The sequence below is a fragment of the Chrysoperla carnea genome, chromosome 4, assembly GCF_905475395.1.
Source record: "Chrysoperla carnea chromosome 4, inChrCarn1.1, whole genome shotgun sequence".
NCBI classification, from domain to species: Eukaryota; Metazoa; Arthropoda; class Insecta; order Neuroptera; family Chrysopidae; genus Chrysoperla; species Chrysoperla carnea.
The window spans coordinates 76,753,557-76,771,961 of NC_058340.1; the positions used below are offsets into that span (position 1 = coordinate 76,753,557).

General features: G+C 33.0%; 1 protein-coding gene across 1 annotated transcript in view; it reads left to right on the forward strand.

Annotated features, from left to right (window-relative positions):
• Nucleotides 1–18,405, forward strand: part of LOC123298960 (dynein axonemal heavy chain 8-like) — a 281,682-nt gene that overhangs the window by 238,757 nt on the left and 24,520 nt on the right. The window contains exon 44 of the mRNA XM_044881061.1: nt 10,735–10,974. Within this exon, the coding sequence (XP_044736996.1) occupies nt 10,735–10,974 (240 nt within the window). The remainder of the gene's footprint in view (nt 1–10,734; nt 10,975–18,405) is intronic.

Genomic DNA, 18,405 nt, shown 5'->3' on the forward strand with positions numbered 1-18,405 from the left:
CATCCGGAAAACAACCTAAGCCCGTGAAAACATCATTATTTTGATCCAAAAAATCTGATAAACTTATATTTGGGGTCTGAATATTATCAATTTTTTTAAGTAATTTTAAATTCACACACGTTTGTAGTCCGTCCTAAAATTGGTACCCCAATATTTTTTTTAACTACTACGAATTCTGCTTTACAGCATTTATTTTTATTACTAATTTTTAATGTAATTGTACCAATTGGTTTTATTTTAAACCCCCCAAACGTTTCTAAAACGATATTAGTTTTCGATAAAACATGATTTCTCAACCCTAATTTATTTTTAAACAAGTGCAATGGCAAAACATTTGTTTCGGCTCCAGTATCTAACTTGAATGAAACTAGTTTTCCGTTAATATTTAAATTTTCTAACCATTCGCATATTTTATTTTTATTAATTTGATTAATTTTAATGGAGCCCATGCCTAAACTATTTGAAATAATAGAATCTGATGATTCACTGTGATCAGAAACAGCCATATTTTCAACTTTTCTAGCGGCTCCGCCACACATAAAGGCCCAGTGGCCTATTTTAGAACATTTATTGCATTTTTGACCAAACGCGGGACAACCATTTTTATGTAACTGCAGATTCAACTAGTTATTAACTGAAAATTATAAAAAAAAATTTAGGCCGCCGTCCACTTTTTTGGCTAAAAAATGATTCTTTATAATGTACTGAATAAAAAAGTATCAGGTCATTTTCCAATTCAAAGTAAGAAACACCCCCTCAGGGCACTTTGAATATTTTTTAAATATAGTTATATAGATATTTACCCTTATTTATTTCCGCCGTCCACCGATTTTATCAAAAAATGATTCTTTATAATGTAGTGAATAAAAAAGTATCAGGTCATTTTCCAATTCAAAGTAAGAAACAACCCCCCAGGGGACTTTTTTGCATAAGTATATTACATATAGTTTTATATAAATATTTACCCTTATTTATTTCCGCCGTCCACCGATTTTATCAAAAAATGATTCTTTATAATGTAGTGAATAAAAAAGTATCAGGTCATTTTCCAATTCAAAGTAAGAAACAACCCCCCAGGGGACTTTTTTGCATAAGTATATTACATATAGTTTTATATAAATATTTACCCTTATTTATTTCCGCCGTCCACCGATTTTATCAAAAAATGATTCTTTATAATGTAGTGAATAAAATAGTATCAGGGTAAATATTTATATAAAACTATATGTAATATATGTAAAAAAATTACAAAGTGCCCTGAGGGGGTGTTTCTTACTTTGAATTGGAAAATGACCTAATACTTTTTTATTCACTACATTATAAAGAATCATTTTTTGATAAAATCGGTGGACGGCGGAAATAAATAAGGGTAAATATCTATATAACTATATGTAAAAAATTTTCAAAGTGCCCTGAGGGGGTGTTTCTTACTTGGAATTGGAAAATGACCTGATACTTTTTTATTCAGTACATTATAAAGAATCATTTTTTAGCCAAAAAAGTGGACGGCGGCCTAAATTTTTTTAATTTTTCAGTTAATAACTAGTTGAAACTTCAGTTACATCGATTTTTAAGGTGTTTCTGCCCACAGCGCATACAATTAATAAAATTATTTTGGTTAGTAAAATTATTTTTATTACCGTCTGGTGGTTTTTTATAGTTACTTTTTACCACCTTAAAAATTTCTTGAGTTTCTTCTTGCTCTTCCTTGACCATTATGTTTCCATAGTTATTACGAGCTGCATCTTTCATCGTTGCCAATTCAACAGCTTTCGTGAATGTTAACTTTTTGACATCTTCATCAAAGAGACGATCCATGACTGGTCCTTTTCCAAGACCCATTATAAAACGATCACGCATTACTGTAATTAATTCACAACCATAATTGCATTTAGAAGCTAATTGTCTAACACGTGCCTCCCATTCTCCCATTGATACGCCTTTTTCCTTACGGGCGTTGTCAAATACTTGATGGAAAAAACAGTTGCTTCGGTGTAAAGTGTGTATCTAATACTTTTACTAAATCTTCAAAAGTTTCATCTTGCGGTTTATCAGGTATACATAATCCATTTAATAATTCCATTGATTCCTCGCTGCACATGCTTAGAAACAAAGCCTTTTTGACATTATCGTCTATAATTGTGTTTGCTAATATGTAATTTTGAAACCTGTCATTGTATAGGGCCCACTTCATATTTTTGAAATTGAATTCCGGAATGTAACCGTAATGGCCACGTGCACTTTCCATCTTGTTTAATCCTTTTTATTTTAACACTTTTTTATATAAACTGCTTTTAATATTATTTATTTTTAGTTCTTTTTACGACTGCGCCATGTTTTATTTTATTTTATTAAAGGTTATTAATAAATATACAATAATAAAATACACATCCGATTCCATTCTTTATTTATTTTATAAATATATGGATGACCGAGCTTTGCTCGGTATTTTTAAAAAGACACAAATTTTATCACTAATAGAAGACCGTTTTAAATGTCTCCACACAAATACCAATTTGAATGTCCCGGTAATGTATTTTATTTCATTAACTACGATATACACCAATAGATGTCAGGAAGAGTTATAATTTGCATTGTATTTCATTAACTACGATATACACCAATAGATGTCAGGAAGAGCTATAATTTGCATTGCCGGTTTCAGTTTTTCATTAAAAGACGTATAAAACGACGTTTTTTAAAAATGAAACCTTGCAAGATCGACTTTTCGCCCCAAAAAACCCCTGCATACTCATTTTCATAAAAATCGTTGGAGCCATTTCCAAGATCGTTGATATATATATATATATACTAGCTGGGAACTACCCGCTTTGCTGGGCAACATCCCTACTTGCACCCCTCCCTCCACATTTCCTTGCGTTGGATAACAGTTTTGTAATGTACACGTCATGCTCTGTTATTTGATACCCCACTTAGGTATATTTGTAAATATTCGATATTTCCTTCCCACTTTCTCGCTACACCTTTCTACCCTCCGAAGGTTAAAAAAATTTCTAAATGTAATTTAAAACATTCTGAGCAAGTTTTGAACTATTAAAAGCCATAATTGAAAAATATGAATTTTTTATTCATGAACACCCCCGCAACCCCCCTTGTAGGTGGAATTTCGTAAAATCCGTTCTTAGCTGACCTCTACTTGGCAAAAGGAATATTCCTGCCAAATTTCAAGTCTCTAGGTCTTATAGTTTCAGAGATATCGTGATGAGTGACTATCTATATAGATCTATAGAAAGTCTCCTATATATATATAAGATATATATATATATATATATATATATATATATATATATATATATATATATATATATATATATATATATATATATATATATATATATATATATATATATATACAAGAATTGCTCGTTTAAATATATAAGATAATGAAGATCATGTTCACAATACAACCAACTCAGTCATAATGAATTAAACCTATTTGTATAAAGCCTATACAATATGACCATGGGCCAATAATGTACAACTCTCAACCATGGACATATAGTATCTCAATTATCCAAACATAGATGTTCATAAAATCACCTAATTAGTTCATTCTCGGTTGTCTGCCCGTCTGTCTGTCGACACAAAAACCAAAAAAGATATCAAGTTGAAATTTTTATAGCTTGTTTACGGTGTAAAAAGTGAGGTCGAGTTCGTAAATGAGCAACATAGATCAATTGGGTCCTCGGCCTGTAGGAACCATCTTGTAAAACGTTAGAGATAGAACAAAAGTAAAATAATGTTCCTTATAAACAATAAACTACTTTTGTTTCAAACATTTTTTCGTAAACATCACTGTTTACCCGTGAGGGTGCAAATTATATAGTATGTATTGTATAAGAATATAAGTCATGTGTGTTTTGCTATCTAACTGGCGATCTCTTTACTTACATGACGTGAAAAAACAAACGATTCTGTAATCAATTTTTAAGAAACAATGCGCTAAGTGAGAGCGTCTGTAGGAAAGAGTGAGAACGCTACCGAGCTACCCTATCTCTATCTATGCATCTACCTAATATCTCTATGCATTAAACACGTGTTACAATTGTGTTTTTAGTAGCGAATTATTATAATAAAGAATCAAATTAGATGTATATACAAACAAACAATATTATTCTTAAGTGATTGAAAGAGAACGGTGACGAAAGTACGGACGGCCAAAAATTTTTTCCGATTAATGGATGTTTCCGATCATCAAGACTCTACTGTATTATATTATATTGCAAACTTTTAAAAATGATACGACATGTTATTTTTAAGTGGAAGCATAAAATTTAAATTTTTCTATCTTGAAGCAATTATTTGTTTGCGATCTAGAACTTGTTTAGAATCGTAAATTAACAACGATTTAACGTTTTAAATGTCACTGAATCTAAATCTGGTATTAAAAAATGTATAAATCCATATGATACCCAAAAATGTGGGTTTTTAATTAAATAATTTCGAATGCTTGTTTTTAAGCGCCATATTGGATTGTCATGTTTTCTGGCTGCTAATTTTAGATTAGCCACCTTTCCGCTGATCATTTCATTTATCAGCTCCTCAATTTCAGAGGCTGAGTGCACCCCTTCATGCATATACCATGCACTACACCAGCCCATCACAACTATAAATTAAATTAATTTTGTTACGACAGCGGGAATCGAACCCGCTACCCTAAGCATATCGCGGACGAAATTGGTTAAGCCTTAAACAACTGAGGTAATAGGACGACTGCTAATTTTACATACCCAGCAATTTACACCCAAGAATATCGTTAAAACACTTTACTCCAATTAAAATTTTATCGTTACTCCATAATTATTCCGCATATATGTCGCACCCAGCTACGGTGCCGTTCAAATAGCGGCCTAAATGATGTTCAGCTGTAACGTCTAATACAACATTTAATGAACTTAGGCCATTCTTACAATAGAGTGGCCATTTGCTTAAAAATTTGTTTATTTAAGTATAATTTAAAATATAGCATGTTATTTGATAATCAGAAGATCAAATAACTTAATTCAATAACAAAGTATACATGATTTGTAATTAAAATATTATTTGTTAACGCAACTTAAACTTTTAAGGATCCGCAAAGAACTTTGTTTTTAAAATGGACTGGGTACTTTCACGATTTAATACACACAAAAAATAAACGGTTCGAAACATCGGACAAGACTTTGTTATATTATAAAATTGAAATATTATTCTTGTAAAATTTTGGTTGAAAGCAGCCAATTGTAAGAATTATTTAAAAACAAGGAAAAGCTTTAGTTTCTTAACTTCACTAATTTGGCTTAATTAAGTTTTATTTATTTCTTTATTTGATTATTTGAACAATTTGAATAATTATACGATTTTATCATGTGATTTTTGAGGTTTTATTGCACTTGCACTTGAACATAAACAGATTACTAACAATTTTGGGTAGAGTTGATTTGACCACATTTGATTTCATTCCCTCCAGCTCCACGTAGGTTCCAGGGGAAGTTGTCCCGGATGGTAATTATATCAAACCTAGACCTTGTTGATATAAACCGTGATACGAAGTTTCACTGCTGTCCCCTCAGCCTCTCCCTAGAAAATCCCATTTTCCTGTATTTTGAAATGTTTCCCTTACCATGGTGTGGCCTTCTCGAATTTTCCCGGATATGTGGCTTATACCAATCCTAGGAACATCTTAAGGTCTAGGCTTGTGTCAAGTTTAATCGAAATCGTTAGAGCCATTTTTGAGAAAACCCCAAAAAAAAGTTTTCCCTAGGGTGTGGGCCTTCTCAAATTTTCCCGGATATGTGGCTTATACCAATCCTAGGAACACCTTAAGGTCTAGCCTTGTGCCTAGTTTAATCAAAATCGTGTGAGCCGTTTTTGAGAAAAACCCAAAAATAAGTTTTTCCCAAAGATGTGGGCCTTCTCGAATATTCCCGGATATGTGGCTTATACTAATCCTAGGAACACCTTAAGGTCTACCCTTGCGCCCAGTTTCATCGAAATCGTTAGAGCCGTTTTTTGAGAAAACTCCAAAAATCCTGTTTTGGCCTGGAGGGAAGTACCCTTAAAAAAAGGCTTAGGGAAAAAAAGAAAAAATCGTCTGGAATTATGACCAAACTGAACCTATGTACCGAGTTTGAGAAAAATCGCTTGAAAATTGAAGACTCCAGCTTGGTAACAGACATACCGACGGACGCAACATTTTTTAAAAACCACTTTTTTGGAATCAGGGACCCTCAAAACGTGTATTTCCGTTGAAACCCCGATATCGATTTTTTTTCGATCACAATACTTTATTATATTTATAATATAATAAAGTAATAGCAAGATGCAATTATTTAAAAAAAAATTTTAATGTTATTGTTTAAAAAACTATGACGACAAAAATAAACTATTCATACTCCAATAAACGAGGAGAAAAACGACGAAATCTCTAAAATTTGACTTATAGCACTTATTTCGATGAAAATTTGGGATTAATCTTTTTTAACCCCCTGGAACAAAGGTTATATGATGCCGAGTGGTACTTTTACCCAAGGAATAGTAACTACCTCTTCAAGGGGATGGAAAAATATTAATAAGTTGCGATTAAATATTAACAATAGCGATATAAGTTTTGTAACTTGTCTTGGGAAAAAAGGGATATGCCAGACCAATAATAGTAGGCTGTACTACATGGAGGCGCAAAAAGAAAATTTTAAAAAATAAATAGTTGCTGAGGAAAAACTAATTTAGTTATAAAAGATTATATCAGAGAAATTAGGGACGAAAGAAGAGAATTGAGGAAAATTATACTAAAAGTTAAAGAAGCAGGGAAGCAGCATGAGAGGGAATAAACTCATGTACGAGGGAGAACTATACTCAAAGGAGGGTATGGAAGAACTACTTAAAAAGGATTTATCTATAACAGGAAGTACAAAATAAAAGGCAACGTAGTGAGGAAGATGTTGAAGTGGTTAATAGCACACAAAGAACAAAAGAAGACAAGAAGCAAGCAAACAAAAATAGTGGATATATTACTAAAAAAGATGGAACAAAAGCAAATTTTTTTGGGAGAGGCTCAATTCCAAAAACCAGGCTTTTCAGTCAATAAATAAAAAAATCGAGCACAGGGGCGATAACCAACGGAAGGCAACGGCAAGCCACCGTTAAAATATGCTCAGGAAGACCACTGCAATGAATACGGAATACGAATTATATAATGGACATATAAATACTTACCATGAGTATAATAAAATAAAAAATGATATAAAATTTGGTACATGGAATGTAAGAAGCTTACATAAGCGAGAAAATTGGATGATCTAATTCGAGAAGTAAAAATTAGGTAGCTATTATGGGTCTAAGTGAAGTAAGATGGGTTGGCAGAGGAGAATTTAATAAAGACAGGTACAAGTTGTACTACTCTGGAGGAAAACATAATAGGAATCATAATGGTGTAAGCGTCTTGATAGATCAACACATCGAACATTTGGTTGAGTCATGGGTACGATTTTCGGATAGAATTATATTTCTGAAACTAAATACTAAACAAAATAAAACAAATATACATGTAGCTAAAATATTTTTCAAGATACTTCTTCATAGTATTCAAACCGAATTAGTAACTAATATAAGCAAATTCCAAATGGGTTTTAAAAAAGGTGTTGGTACTAGAGAAGCTATTTTTACATTAGTCGCAATTGTGGATAGGTTTTTAGAAAATGGTCAAGAGGTTTATACTTGTTTTATTGATTATGAGGAGGCGTTCGATAATTTGAAACACGATATTTTAATAAAGGTGATCAGCAATTAAATAACTGATCAAAATATTGTGAAAATTATTCGAAACTTGAACTATAATCAAGAAGCAGCTGTAAAAATCAAAAACGGGAAGTATAAAGAAAGACGTGAGATAAGGATGTGTACTTTCTCCAATTCTATATAACATCTACAGTGAACAAATAATCGACGAAGCTTTGGACGATTGTAAAACCGAGGGCATCAAAATTAACGGTGCTATCTAGTTAATAATATTCGCTATGCAGATGACACCATAATATTTTTTAATAGCCAACTCTGTGCACAACTTACAAAAACTTTTAGATAATGCCTGTGCACAACTTACAAAAAATTTTAGATAATGTGGTCTAATGTAGGGAAAGTGCAGGTTTAAAATTAATAAAAAAAAGACAGTTGTAATGGTGTTCACTAAAAAAAAAAAAAAAAAAAAGATAATTAATCAAAACCCAGTGCTGGTCAGAGTAGTTAAACAACGGCAAGTCTCGTATTTTGGCCACATTATACGATCTGACAAGTACTATGTAAAGCAGTTAGTGCAACTAGAGAAACATCAGTCTACAAGAGCCCAAGGTAGAAAAAAATCTCTTGGATGGATAATATCAAATACTGGACAAAGATAAATCTACAGCAACTTGTACATAATGCGTCGGATAGAGAATTCTGGAGGGAAGTGGTCTCCAACATCTCTAAGAAGATATGGAACGCATCATCATCATAATCATCATATCATACTATAAAAAATATTTAAATATTCAAATATTTAAAGTACTATAAAAAACCTTGACAAGTGAAATTTACAAAATTTAAAAAATCCCGAAAAATTTTCTGGTACGGAACCCTAAACTCGCACTTGAAACGTATCTAAGAACACTCTCCATTTAATTACCTTTCAAACGAAACCAAACAAATCAAAATCGGTTTATCCGTTTAGGCGTTACGATGCCACAGGCAGGCAGACAGACAGACACACAGACAGACACAAAGACATAGCGGTCAAACTTAAAACACCTCTTTTTTTAGGCCGGGGGTTAAAAATGAAAAAATTTCCAAGTTATTTGCACGAAAATTAGCGGAGTTATAATGTAAAGAAAGTTTCTCGTACCTTTTTATTATGTTTTATTCAGCACAAAAATTGATGAATTTACCACGGAAACTAAAATTACTATTTGCCACTTTCCAATTTACTTTATTTAAGTTATGACAACATGCTCAAAACGGTTCGAGCCGTTTTGAATACTTACTAAAAAAATAAAAAACAAAAAAATGTCTTTATCGTTAGCCTGATAAAAAAGTCCGATTCAATTCCGATTCATATTTCCTTGAAATTTGCCAAACGTACATGTAAACTTCAATGTGGCAAGCATTAATTTTAGTTCTCGTAGCAAATTCATCAGTTTTTTTGCTGACTAAAACATAAAAAAAAAGTTACGAGAAACTTTATTTTCATTATAACTCCGTTAATTTTCGTGCAAATTAATTGAAATTTTTCATTTTCAATGTTTTATCAATGCAGTTATCGGGGGGAGCGAAAAATGCTGTGTTTAGGTTTACCCAACAGGCGCAAAACCGCTTCACTGCCTTCAAATGAAAGCTGGTGGCGCCCTTTTTATTTGCAATCCGCCACCCCGCGCGCCCCGCGCTGTCAAGTTTTGTGAGAGGACAATACGTGATTTTACAAATCAAAAGTAGGATTTGATATTTACGTCGTATTAATAGCCTGATATTAATCTGAGTGTTTGCATATTATTTCTTGATTATATTGATTGTACAGTGTTCTAATTCGTTTTTGCCTACTACCATTCGTTTTAAGGTTATCTAAATTGTTTTACCACAAATAAGGTAGGGTACAAAAGTAACATAGCTCTGTGGGTACCAGAGACTATATCCTTTACCGATATATTCTCTGGGGGGAACACAAGTTACATGTTACTTACACAAATACAGAAGTAAAATGTTACCTAAGACTGATATTGAATAATCTAATTTGAAATATATGACTATCATAAAATAATACATCTCATTACTGAAACTAAGAAAATTTATTTCGAGTAGTTAATAATATTGTTTTGTTTTCAGAAAATATATAATTTTTGAATGCAAATGTTTGTTTTTCTTGTTCATAAAAACTTTTCTAATAAGCCATTTGTGGATTTTTATATCATAGCATATTTATTTCAAACCCCTTTGTCCTCCTACTTTCATATTACTTTCGATCCGCCAAAGTGTTACTTTCGGCCGGCTAACGTGATCGAAAGTAACAACTTACGAATTTAAGTCTATGTGATTCATACAAAATATACAATTATAAGGAAAATGAAGATATTAATGTAAAGAGCATGCACGGAATTTATATATGGATATAATAATTTCATTAAAATACTAACACCTAATCAGAAACCAAGGTCAAAGTACAAAATGTTACTTTTTTACTTGGTCTCCCCTTTTGTACACGCTTATCGTTAAATACTCCGAATTTCAATAGCCAATAACTCGGAAAGTATTGGCTTTTCGAAATATACTTAAATAACACTTTGCTTAAATTTCGTCGCTCTATCGATTTTCGTTGCCATTTTCAACATATATTTTTCCACCCCCTAGAAGGGGTGGTTACCATCCCCTGGGCAAAAGCATCACTAGGCATATAACTTTTGATCTAGAATGTGAACAAAGCTTAGTACTAAATTTGCATGTCAATCGGAGTTATAGGAAAGAATTTAGAGGTTTTAGTCTCGTTTACTTGAGTATCAGTATTGATTTCATATATGTATCATAAGTGGGCTCATATATGTATCATATGCAAAAGCTGCCCTTAGCCCCTGCGTTGCTACGGGGCTGTAATTGGACCTATGAGATGGATTCAGGATTTTGATAGTACTTTATATTTTATGGTTGTTCGTTTGCATCGTCGAGTTTTTAGCTTAGATTTTATTGATTAAAAAATATTTTCTAATTATATAGATATATGTTTGGTGAAGTGCATTATGGTGGACGAGTTACTGATGATTTCGATAAACGGTTATTAAATACATTCTGTCGAAGTTGGTTTGGTGATTTTATGTTTAGCGAAGACTTTTGTTATTATCCTGGCTATGTAATCATGAAATTTAAAAATTCTATGGATTATCTGCATGAAATTGAAGGAATGATGAATGTAGATCCACCGCAAGCCTATGGTTTACATCCTAATGCAGACATCACGTAAGCTTAATCAAATGAAATTATTGTCATCAATCATATTTTATTATAATCCAATTAATCTATGAAACGCATGACAAAGTTGCTATCAGAAAAACGTATCGATTGTCGTATGGTAAGTCTCATTTGGATGCGTAGGTGCTGAGAAAACCTTCGTTTTTACATTTGCTTATTACTTTTTTTCTTTTTCTATTTTAAAGTTGAAATATATAGTGAAGTTATGAGCAATAGATTCACAAAGCTTTAGTTTTTTTTTTTGCAAAAAATTTTGAAAATTTTTCGAAACATCGCATTTTTTTCGAAAAGACGAAAGACATTTTTCGTAAAAACTTTCCTCTTGGTCGAAGGGCTGGGGTAGAGCGGTTTTTCGGGACTTATTCTCTTCGTCTAGACTTCTTCAAGCATGATATTTTAGCAGCAAGTGAAATTTTTTAATTTTTGATGCCGAAATCGGACCTTGAAGAAAGTACATTTTTTGGGATAGAGACATTCGATTTTAACAGGATCATAGCCGTCGCGTCGTTACACGAACAATAACAATTGCAAATATTTTTTTAATGTAAAGTAATAATAAGTATTAATTAGTAACGTGTGTAAGTTTCAGAGCTCTGAGTTTTAATTTTTACCGCAAATGCAATATTTCGAATAATTTTCTAAATTTTTGCTAAAAAAGAAAACTGAAGATTTCTGAGCCAATTACTCATAACTTCATTATTAGTATATCAACTTTCAAATCGAAAAAGAAAAAAGGTTAAAAGCAAATATAAAAGCGACTATTTTAGCATTTTTTCAAGTTTTCTCGGCACCTACGCATCCAGAGGTAGAACTTTCCCGTTTAATTTTTTTGCATGGGACGCCCACTTTTTTTTTTTTTAATAGTAAGAAAACCTTTTTTTTTATTTTTATCGAATTTTTTCGGCTAACTTAGCCATTGATTAGCCTTAAACAAAAAACGCTATTTTAATTAAATTTTTTTTAATTTTACTTTGCAGTAATCCACTATAAAATTTAAGATTTTTTAATAAAAATCTATTGTTACATATGTTTCGTTTTTATTTAAGACATTTTCAAACAATAAAATTTTTGAGTATTGCTTTCTATTTATACTAAATATTTGTCATAAATTAAAAACAAATTGAGATTAGACAAATTCTTTTAAAAAAACAATTGGTTAAAAATACAATAGGTTAGGTTAGAGTGGCTGTCCTGGGGTGGGACACACTTAGACTATAGGGTCCGTTGTGATACCGTAAATGAGTTGGCCCATCCCCGGCCACTACTCCATGAACCATTTGGAGCTGTTTAAGAACAGTAGGAGGGCTTTGGCGTCGACTGACTTTAGGTCGGAGAGGTCGTCAAAGAGAGGCTGGCTCAAGTAAGTCCATCTCCTCACGACAAGAGCTGGGCAGTGACAGAGAAGATGAGCCATTGTTACCTCCTCGTCACCACTGTGACAGCTCCTGCAGTAGTCGTGATACACTGCCAGGCTTAAGCGTTCAGCATGCTTGCCGCTCAGCCAGTGTCCTGTGATAGCCGCAACAACTTTGCGAACAGAGGTCCTTGGAAGTGATATGAGAGCTTCGGAACGCCTGCAATTATGCTCAGACCATATCTGTCTTGTAGTACCACAAGTACGTTATTCCCTCCATCTAAGATTGGCCTTTTTCAGAATATCCTCTTTCAGGAGTAACTTGCAGTTCGCAAATGGAACTCCCGGGTATTTATTGATGCTTGTGTCCAGCAGCATTGTGCCATTTCTGGCAAGTTCGTCGGCTTAACAATTTCCTGGAATGTCCCTGTGTCCCGGTACCCATATCAGGTTTACATTCATTTGTTCCGCCGGCTCATTTAAGGACGTACGGCAGTCCTATGCTACCTTTGACGTTAGATAGACTGAGCTGAAGGATTTTAGAGCCTCTTGACTGTCGGTGAAGATTGTAATGTCCCTGCACCTAAGGGTGTTCAGTCTTAGACATTCACAAACCTCATGAATAGCCATCACTTCCGCTTGATATACACTGCAGTGATCCGGCAGCCGAAATGATAGACGCAGATCAAGATCTTCAGAAAAGATCCCACAACGTACCTTCTTCTCTAACTAAGATCCGGGATTCTTGTTAAAACTCTGATAGAGTACAGACGTATTAATTTCTGCTCTTCAACAATAACAAGATATATATTCTTATATTAAAAATATAAATTTTATTAAAAACAACACGAAGTTATATACGATTGTAATATAAAAGAATTTTTGTTTGAATTGACACCTTTTTATATACCGGGTGAGTCGGGAGTACATATAATAGCTGCTGTGAATTTTTAAAATTTATTTATATATTGTTTTTTCATTTTTAATTCAAAAGTATAATTTGATATTATTTAAAACTAGTCATTTCAATATTATATCATCAACTTATAGGAGGTGGCTGAGGATGATCCTTCTCCAGACCCTTCTCGGAGGGGTCTGGATAACCCTCCTCTCGATCCTGCTGTCTCCGCAAATATAGATAAGCTACCCATCCCACCCAGCGAACATATCCCCCCTAAAGAAAAACCCATTTATAAATACGCGGCCAACTCATTGGGGCCTTTTAAAATATTTGTAGAGTCTAAAAAACAAAATTGGGGTAGATTACACCCAGTAGCAGTTGGGCGGATATTATTTAATAATAATATACCCGACAGAGTAAAGGTTGATAATTTGGGACGCAATAGGATTTGCGTCCAATTAAAATCTCGAACATCCGCAAATCAATTCCTCGACAATCCCGTGCTAAAAAACGAAAACCTTCGCGCATATGTCCCCACCCATTGTGTCACTCGAGTGGGTATTGTTAAAGATATCGATGAGAATATTGATGAACAAACATTACTTGAACACATTAAGAACAATAAAAATTCTAATATCTTAAAAGTTCATCGAACGTCAAGAAAAATTATATCTTCCGAAGGCGAAATTTCCTACAAACCATCGACCACTATCCAAGTTACCTTTGAAGGCACAATTCTCCCTGATTATATCACCCTGTTTTACTGCTCCCGTCCTGTAGAAATGTACACCTTTCCCGTTACCCAATGTTATAATTGTTGTCGATTTGGACACATTACAAAAAATTGTAAGAGTTCCCTACGTTGCGCCAAATGTTCCATTCCCCACAAATCCGCCGACTATACAACTGATCCCTCTCTACCCAAAGTGTGCATTAGTTGCAATGGAGACCATTCAGCCACTTACAAAAATTGTCCAGAATACAGAAGGTAACTTGCAATTAAACAAATAATGGCTTCAAATGGCCTAACTTACTTCAAAGCCAGTGGTCAAGTCCCAAAAATTTTAAGCAACGCCACCCCTTCCATTTCTATCACTGTCTCTTCAAGACCTCAACAATTCCCCTTGCTATCAAATGGCACATCTCCGATCCCCACGATTAAATCTACAATCCGACGGACGTACTCTAAAGATGCTAACACGACATCTGCCGCTCCTATCCTCAAGAGACGTAAAGAAGCATCCCCACCTACAAGCCCTATTGCAGCCCAAATTAACAACCTTCTGAATAGCCCTAATGGTAGGTCCAACTCACCCATATCTTATAATTTCCCATCATCCTCTACTTCTAATTTACCCTCCCCAATAATCCATTCTTTGCTACACTTATTTCCGTATTAAACTGTTTTGAACTAGACCTAGCTATTAAAACTAATATTGTCCAAACTATAATTCATAAATTCCATCATGGATCAGGTGTCCAAAGAGCTCAAATTGCTCCAATGGAACATCCGCAGTCTCAATCAAAGTAAACCCAATTTAGCCCTTATTTTATTTTGCTATCCCATTGATGTTGTATTGCTTAGTGAAACTTGGTTGAAACCGAATTTACCATCAAAATTTCGTGGATATCAAATTTTCCGAAATGATAGATATGATGGTTATGGTGGCACTGCGATTCTTGTAAGGAGGGGTGTTCCGGCTCAGTCCATGCCGATTGATTCGGATAACCCTTTCTTCCAGGTAATCGCGGTGAGAGTTGCTGGCATATCTATAGTTTCCATCTATAATAATTCATCTCAAAATATTTTATCTTCTGAAGAACTCAACCTGTTGTTTCAGAATGTTCGCGAAGCTATAATAATTGCCGGTGATCTAAATTACCATCATCCTCTATGTGGCTGCGCTGCATCTGATAGGGGAGGTGATATTTTGACGGAATTCATGGATTCCAAAAATTTGGTTTGCATCAATGATTGATCGCCGACAACTATTTCTTCACCTCAACAAAGATCATCGGCTATTGATATTACCTTTTTAGTTTAATTTCCTATTGGAATATCCTTAATGATAGCTATGGTAGCGATCATTTTCCTATCTTAATAACCATAAATCATCAACACAATCTTCACCTACCCAAACATTTTCCGCGAAAATAGTGCGAGAGGGCAGAATGGTATTCAGTTTTTCACCAAACTATTACTTCTGCTGGTGATCAGGCCATTCCATATTCCAAACCCCCTAAAAAACCTATTTCTCCCACACCCTGGTGGGATAACGAATGCAAAAATCAAGTTCAAGCAAGGAAGGAGGCCTTGAAATCTCTTAAAGATAATTTTACCCCGGAGAGATCCCGCACTTTTAGAAGGCTCCAAGTATTTACTAACCAGGCGACTATTTAAAGAGAAAAAGCGAAATTCCTGGAAGATTTTCTGTGAAAGTCTTTCCAGGAACACGCCTATCAAAGAGATCTGGAATAAGGTCAAGATCTATAGAAGGGTAATAAACCCTTATCCCCCTACTCCTGATAATCAAACCTGGCCCCTAGTCTTTCTACAAAACTTAACTCCGGATTTTGTTCCAATCCCTATAGAAATCCCGTTGATCCAGAATGATCATCCATTGGATTGTCCGCTTGAAACCTATGAATTAGAGGAAGTCTTGTCTGGTCTGGTGGATTTGTCCCCTGGTCCAGATAATATTTCTTATAGCATGTTGAAAAATATATCTGACATCGCCAAAACATCATTTTTCGGAGAATATACAAAAAAGTTAGAAAAAATCGTACATGTTAACTAGACTACTTGAGGACGACTGACTTTACCCCCAGTGTTCGATTTCAAAAAAGAATTGTGGCAATCGTTATGATACGAGCAGCAACAGCTTTGGCTACATCATCACAACGAGTTTTAGCTATATTTAGAATACTGTCTCTAAACGAAAGTGTAGTCACTTTAAAAAACTTACGTCGGTACTGCAGTGTTTTTTCTTCTCTTCATTTAATTCATTGCCGCAAAATAAACATCAGTGATTAAAAAAAATGTAGTTTCACTTACTTGTGCTCTAGCACGAATAGAACTTATTTTTGATGAACCAGCTTCTTCTTCTTGGCACTGTCTTTTCACAGCATCAATGCTACTCTTTCGAGTATAATTTTTTCTGCACATGAATTTTTACAGATGTTTGGTCTTTCAGGTACTCCGAAAATTCATCACCTCTTTTAAAACTTACGACTAACAGTATTTTGTGGAGTATGAATGAGACCTTTAAATCGAGGCAGGTATAAGAGCACACCACGCTAAAAATTGAATGGAAGACAGTTGTTACTCAGGCCATGCTACTAAATAAAAATAGGAGCATGATTTATATTCTAAAAATTTTATAATTTGTGTCTATAAAATATAGGCATTCATATTTTTACTCGTATAACGGTTCAAAAATGTATATAATAGTACATTAACGTGCATATTACGAAAAAAATAATTTTTTCAATTCTTTAAACCGCTATATCACGGAAATGGCAATACTTATGAAAAAAAGTGTGGAGACACTTTTTGTAGAAAATTGAATGATCTACAAGTTTTGTCTAAGCTATTTTTGCTGTTAAGCTAATCGTTTTGCTGAAAAACGTGAAAAAAATATTTTTGCAAAATTCCCCCCTCAATAAAATTTTTTGCACAAGGGGGATTGATGGGGACTTTTCACAATTCATTTATGATAGTATTCTGAACCTTTTGTAACCTTCAAAGGGTAATTTGACTGGATAATTATGCCATTTAAAATTTTTGATGAAAAATGTGATGTATTGTATTTTTAACCAATATATAATAATAATAATAATAATAATAATAATAATAATAATAATAATAATAATCAATTTATTTTTGACTCAATAAGAGTATAAATATGTCATACAAAGAAAAGAAAATCATATTTGTACATTTAATAGATCACACTTGTACGGACACAAATCAATTAGATAATTTTTTAAACAACATTTGAATCTGTTTTCGAATCTTGTTTGAATCTTTGTTCGAATCTGTTGAAATCTTGTATTGCTCTAATGTCGGCATGCAGCTGATTATATAATGTACTACCCATAGATAAAATATTTATATTATACTATAGATAGGCATCTCTATCATCACCAAGGAAACTTGAGATTTAGTTCTCACTCCATTCACGAGATAGCGCTTCAATCAATTGACCGCCTTTTTTAAAATACTCAATGCCAAATTCTAAATACAATTTATATTTTTACTTTTTTTTGTTTTACTGTTTTAGAACATGTTTTGGTATCAAATTTTTACTTGAAATGCTATCAAATATCTTTTTTCCAAATCATGTGCTTAAAACAGTAAAACGAAAAATAATTAAATATTTTAAAGAAAAAAAAAACGCTTTTAAATTATAAAATAAATTTATTAAACAACTAATCTTTACAAGTAAAAATTTTAAATCGTGTTTCTTACAACTAAAATTAAAACTAATAAATGTTTGCATCCGTGTTTGCATTTTCCAATCTTTTAAGATATGTTTCATTTTTATCTTTCAACTTTCGAGCAAGTTTTAACATATCTTTCGCAATATGGTAATATTTTCTTGCTGTTTTCGATAGTTCTTTCACCCTTCTCACATTTCCTTCTTTTAGTAAATAGATTTTTTTCTTTAAATCTATGAAAATAAAATATAGATTTTTGATAAAATAGAAAAAAAAGAAACAAGGTTGGCAACAAACCTATTTGAAACGCAGGTCGAATTTGTTCTTCTTCGATATTTATGGCCATAATCTTTCGACTCGTAGAAGCAATAGGCGATCCTAAAAATTGATTTCATTTAAATTTGCCGTTATTGAAAAAAATTAATAAAAAATTTTTTGAACAACAATTAAAAAACTCATATTCTATATACATAATATTATGATTTTAGGTGTCAAATAGTGAAAAAGTACAAAAGCTCCTAAATTTCAATAACAATTCCATTTTTTGTGATTTAATAAAGTTAAATTGAATCCAAACAGATTGTAAATGAGCACAAAATATGCCTTCTCCTGAAAAATCATACAGAATTGGATGGTGGTTCGCTATCAAAAGTTCTCCTTTAAAATAAACGCTAATAAAAGCTAAATTTTCCAAGCGGTTTAAGAAAATAAACTTGTGTTTCAT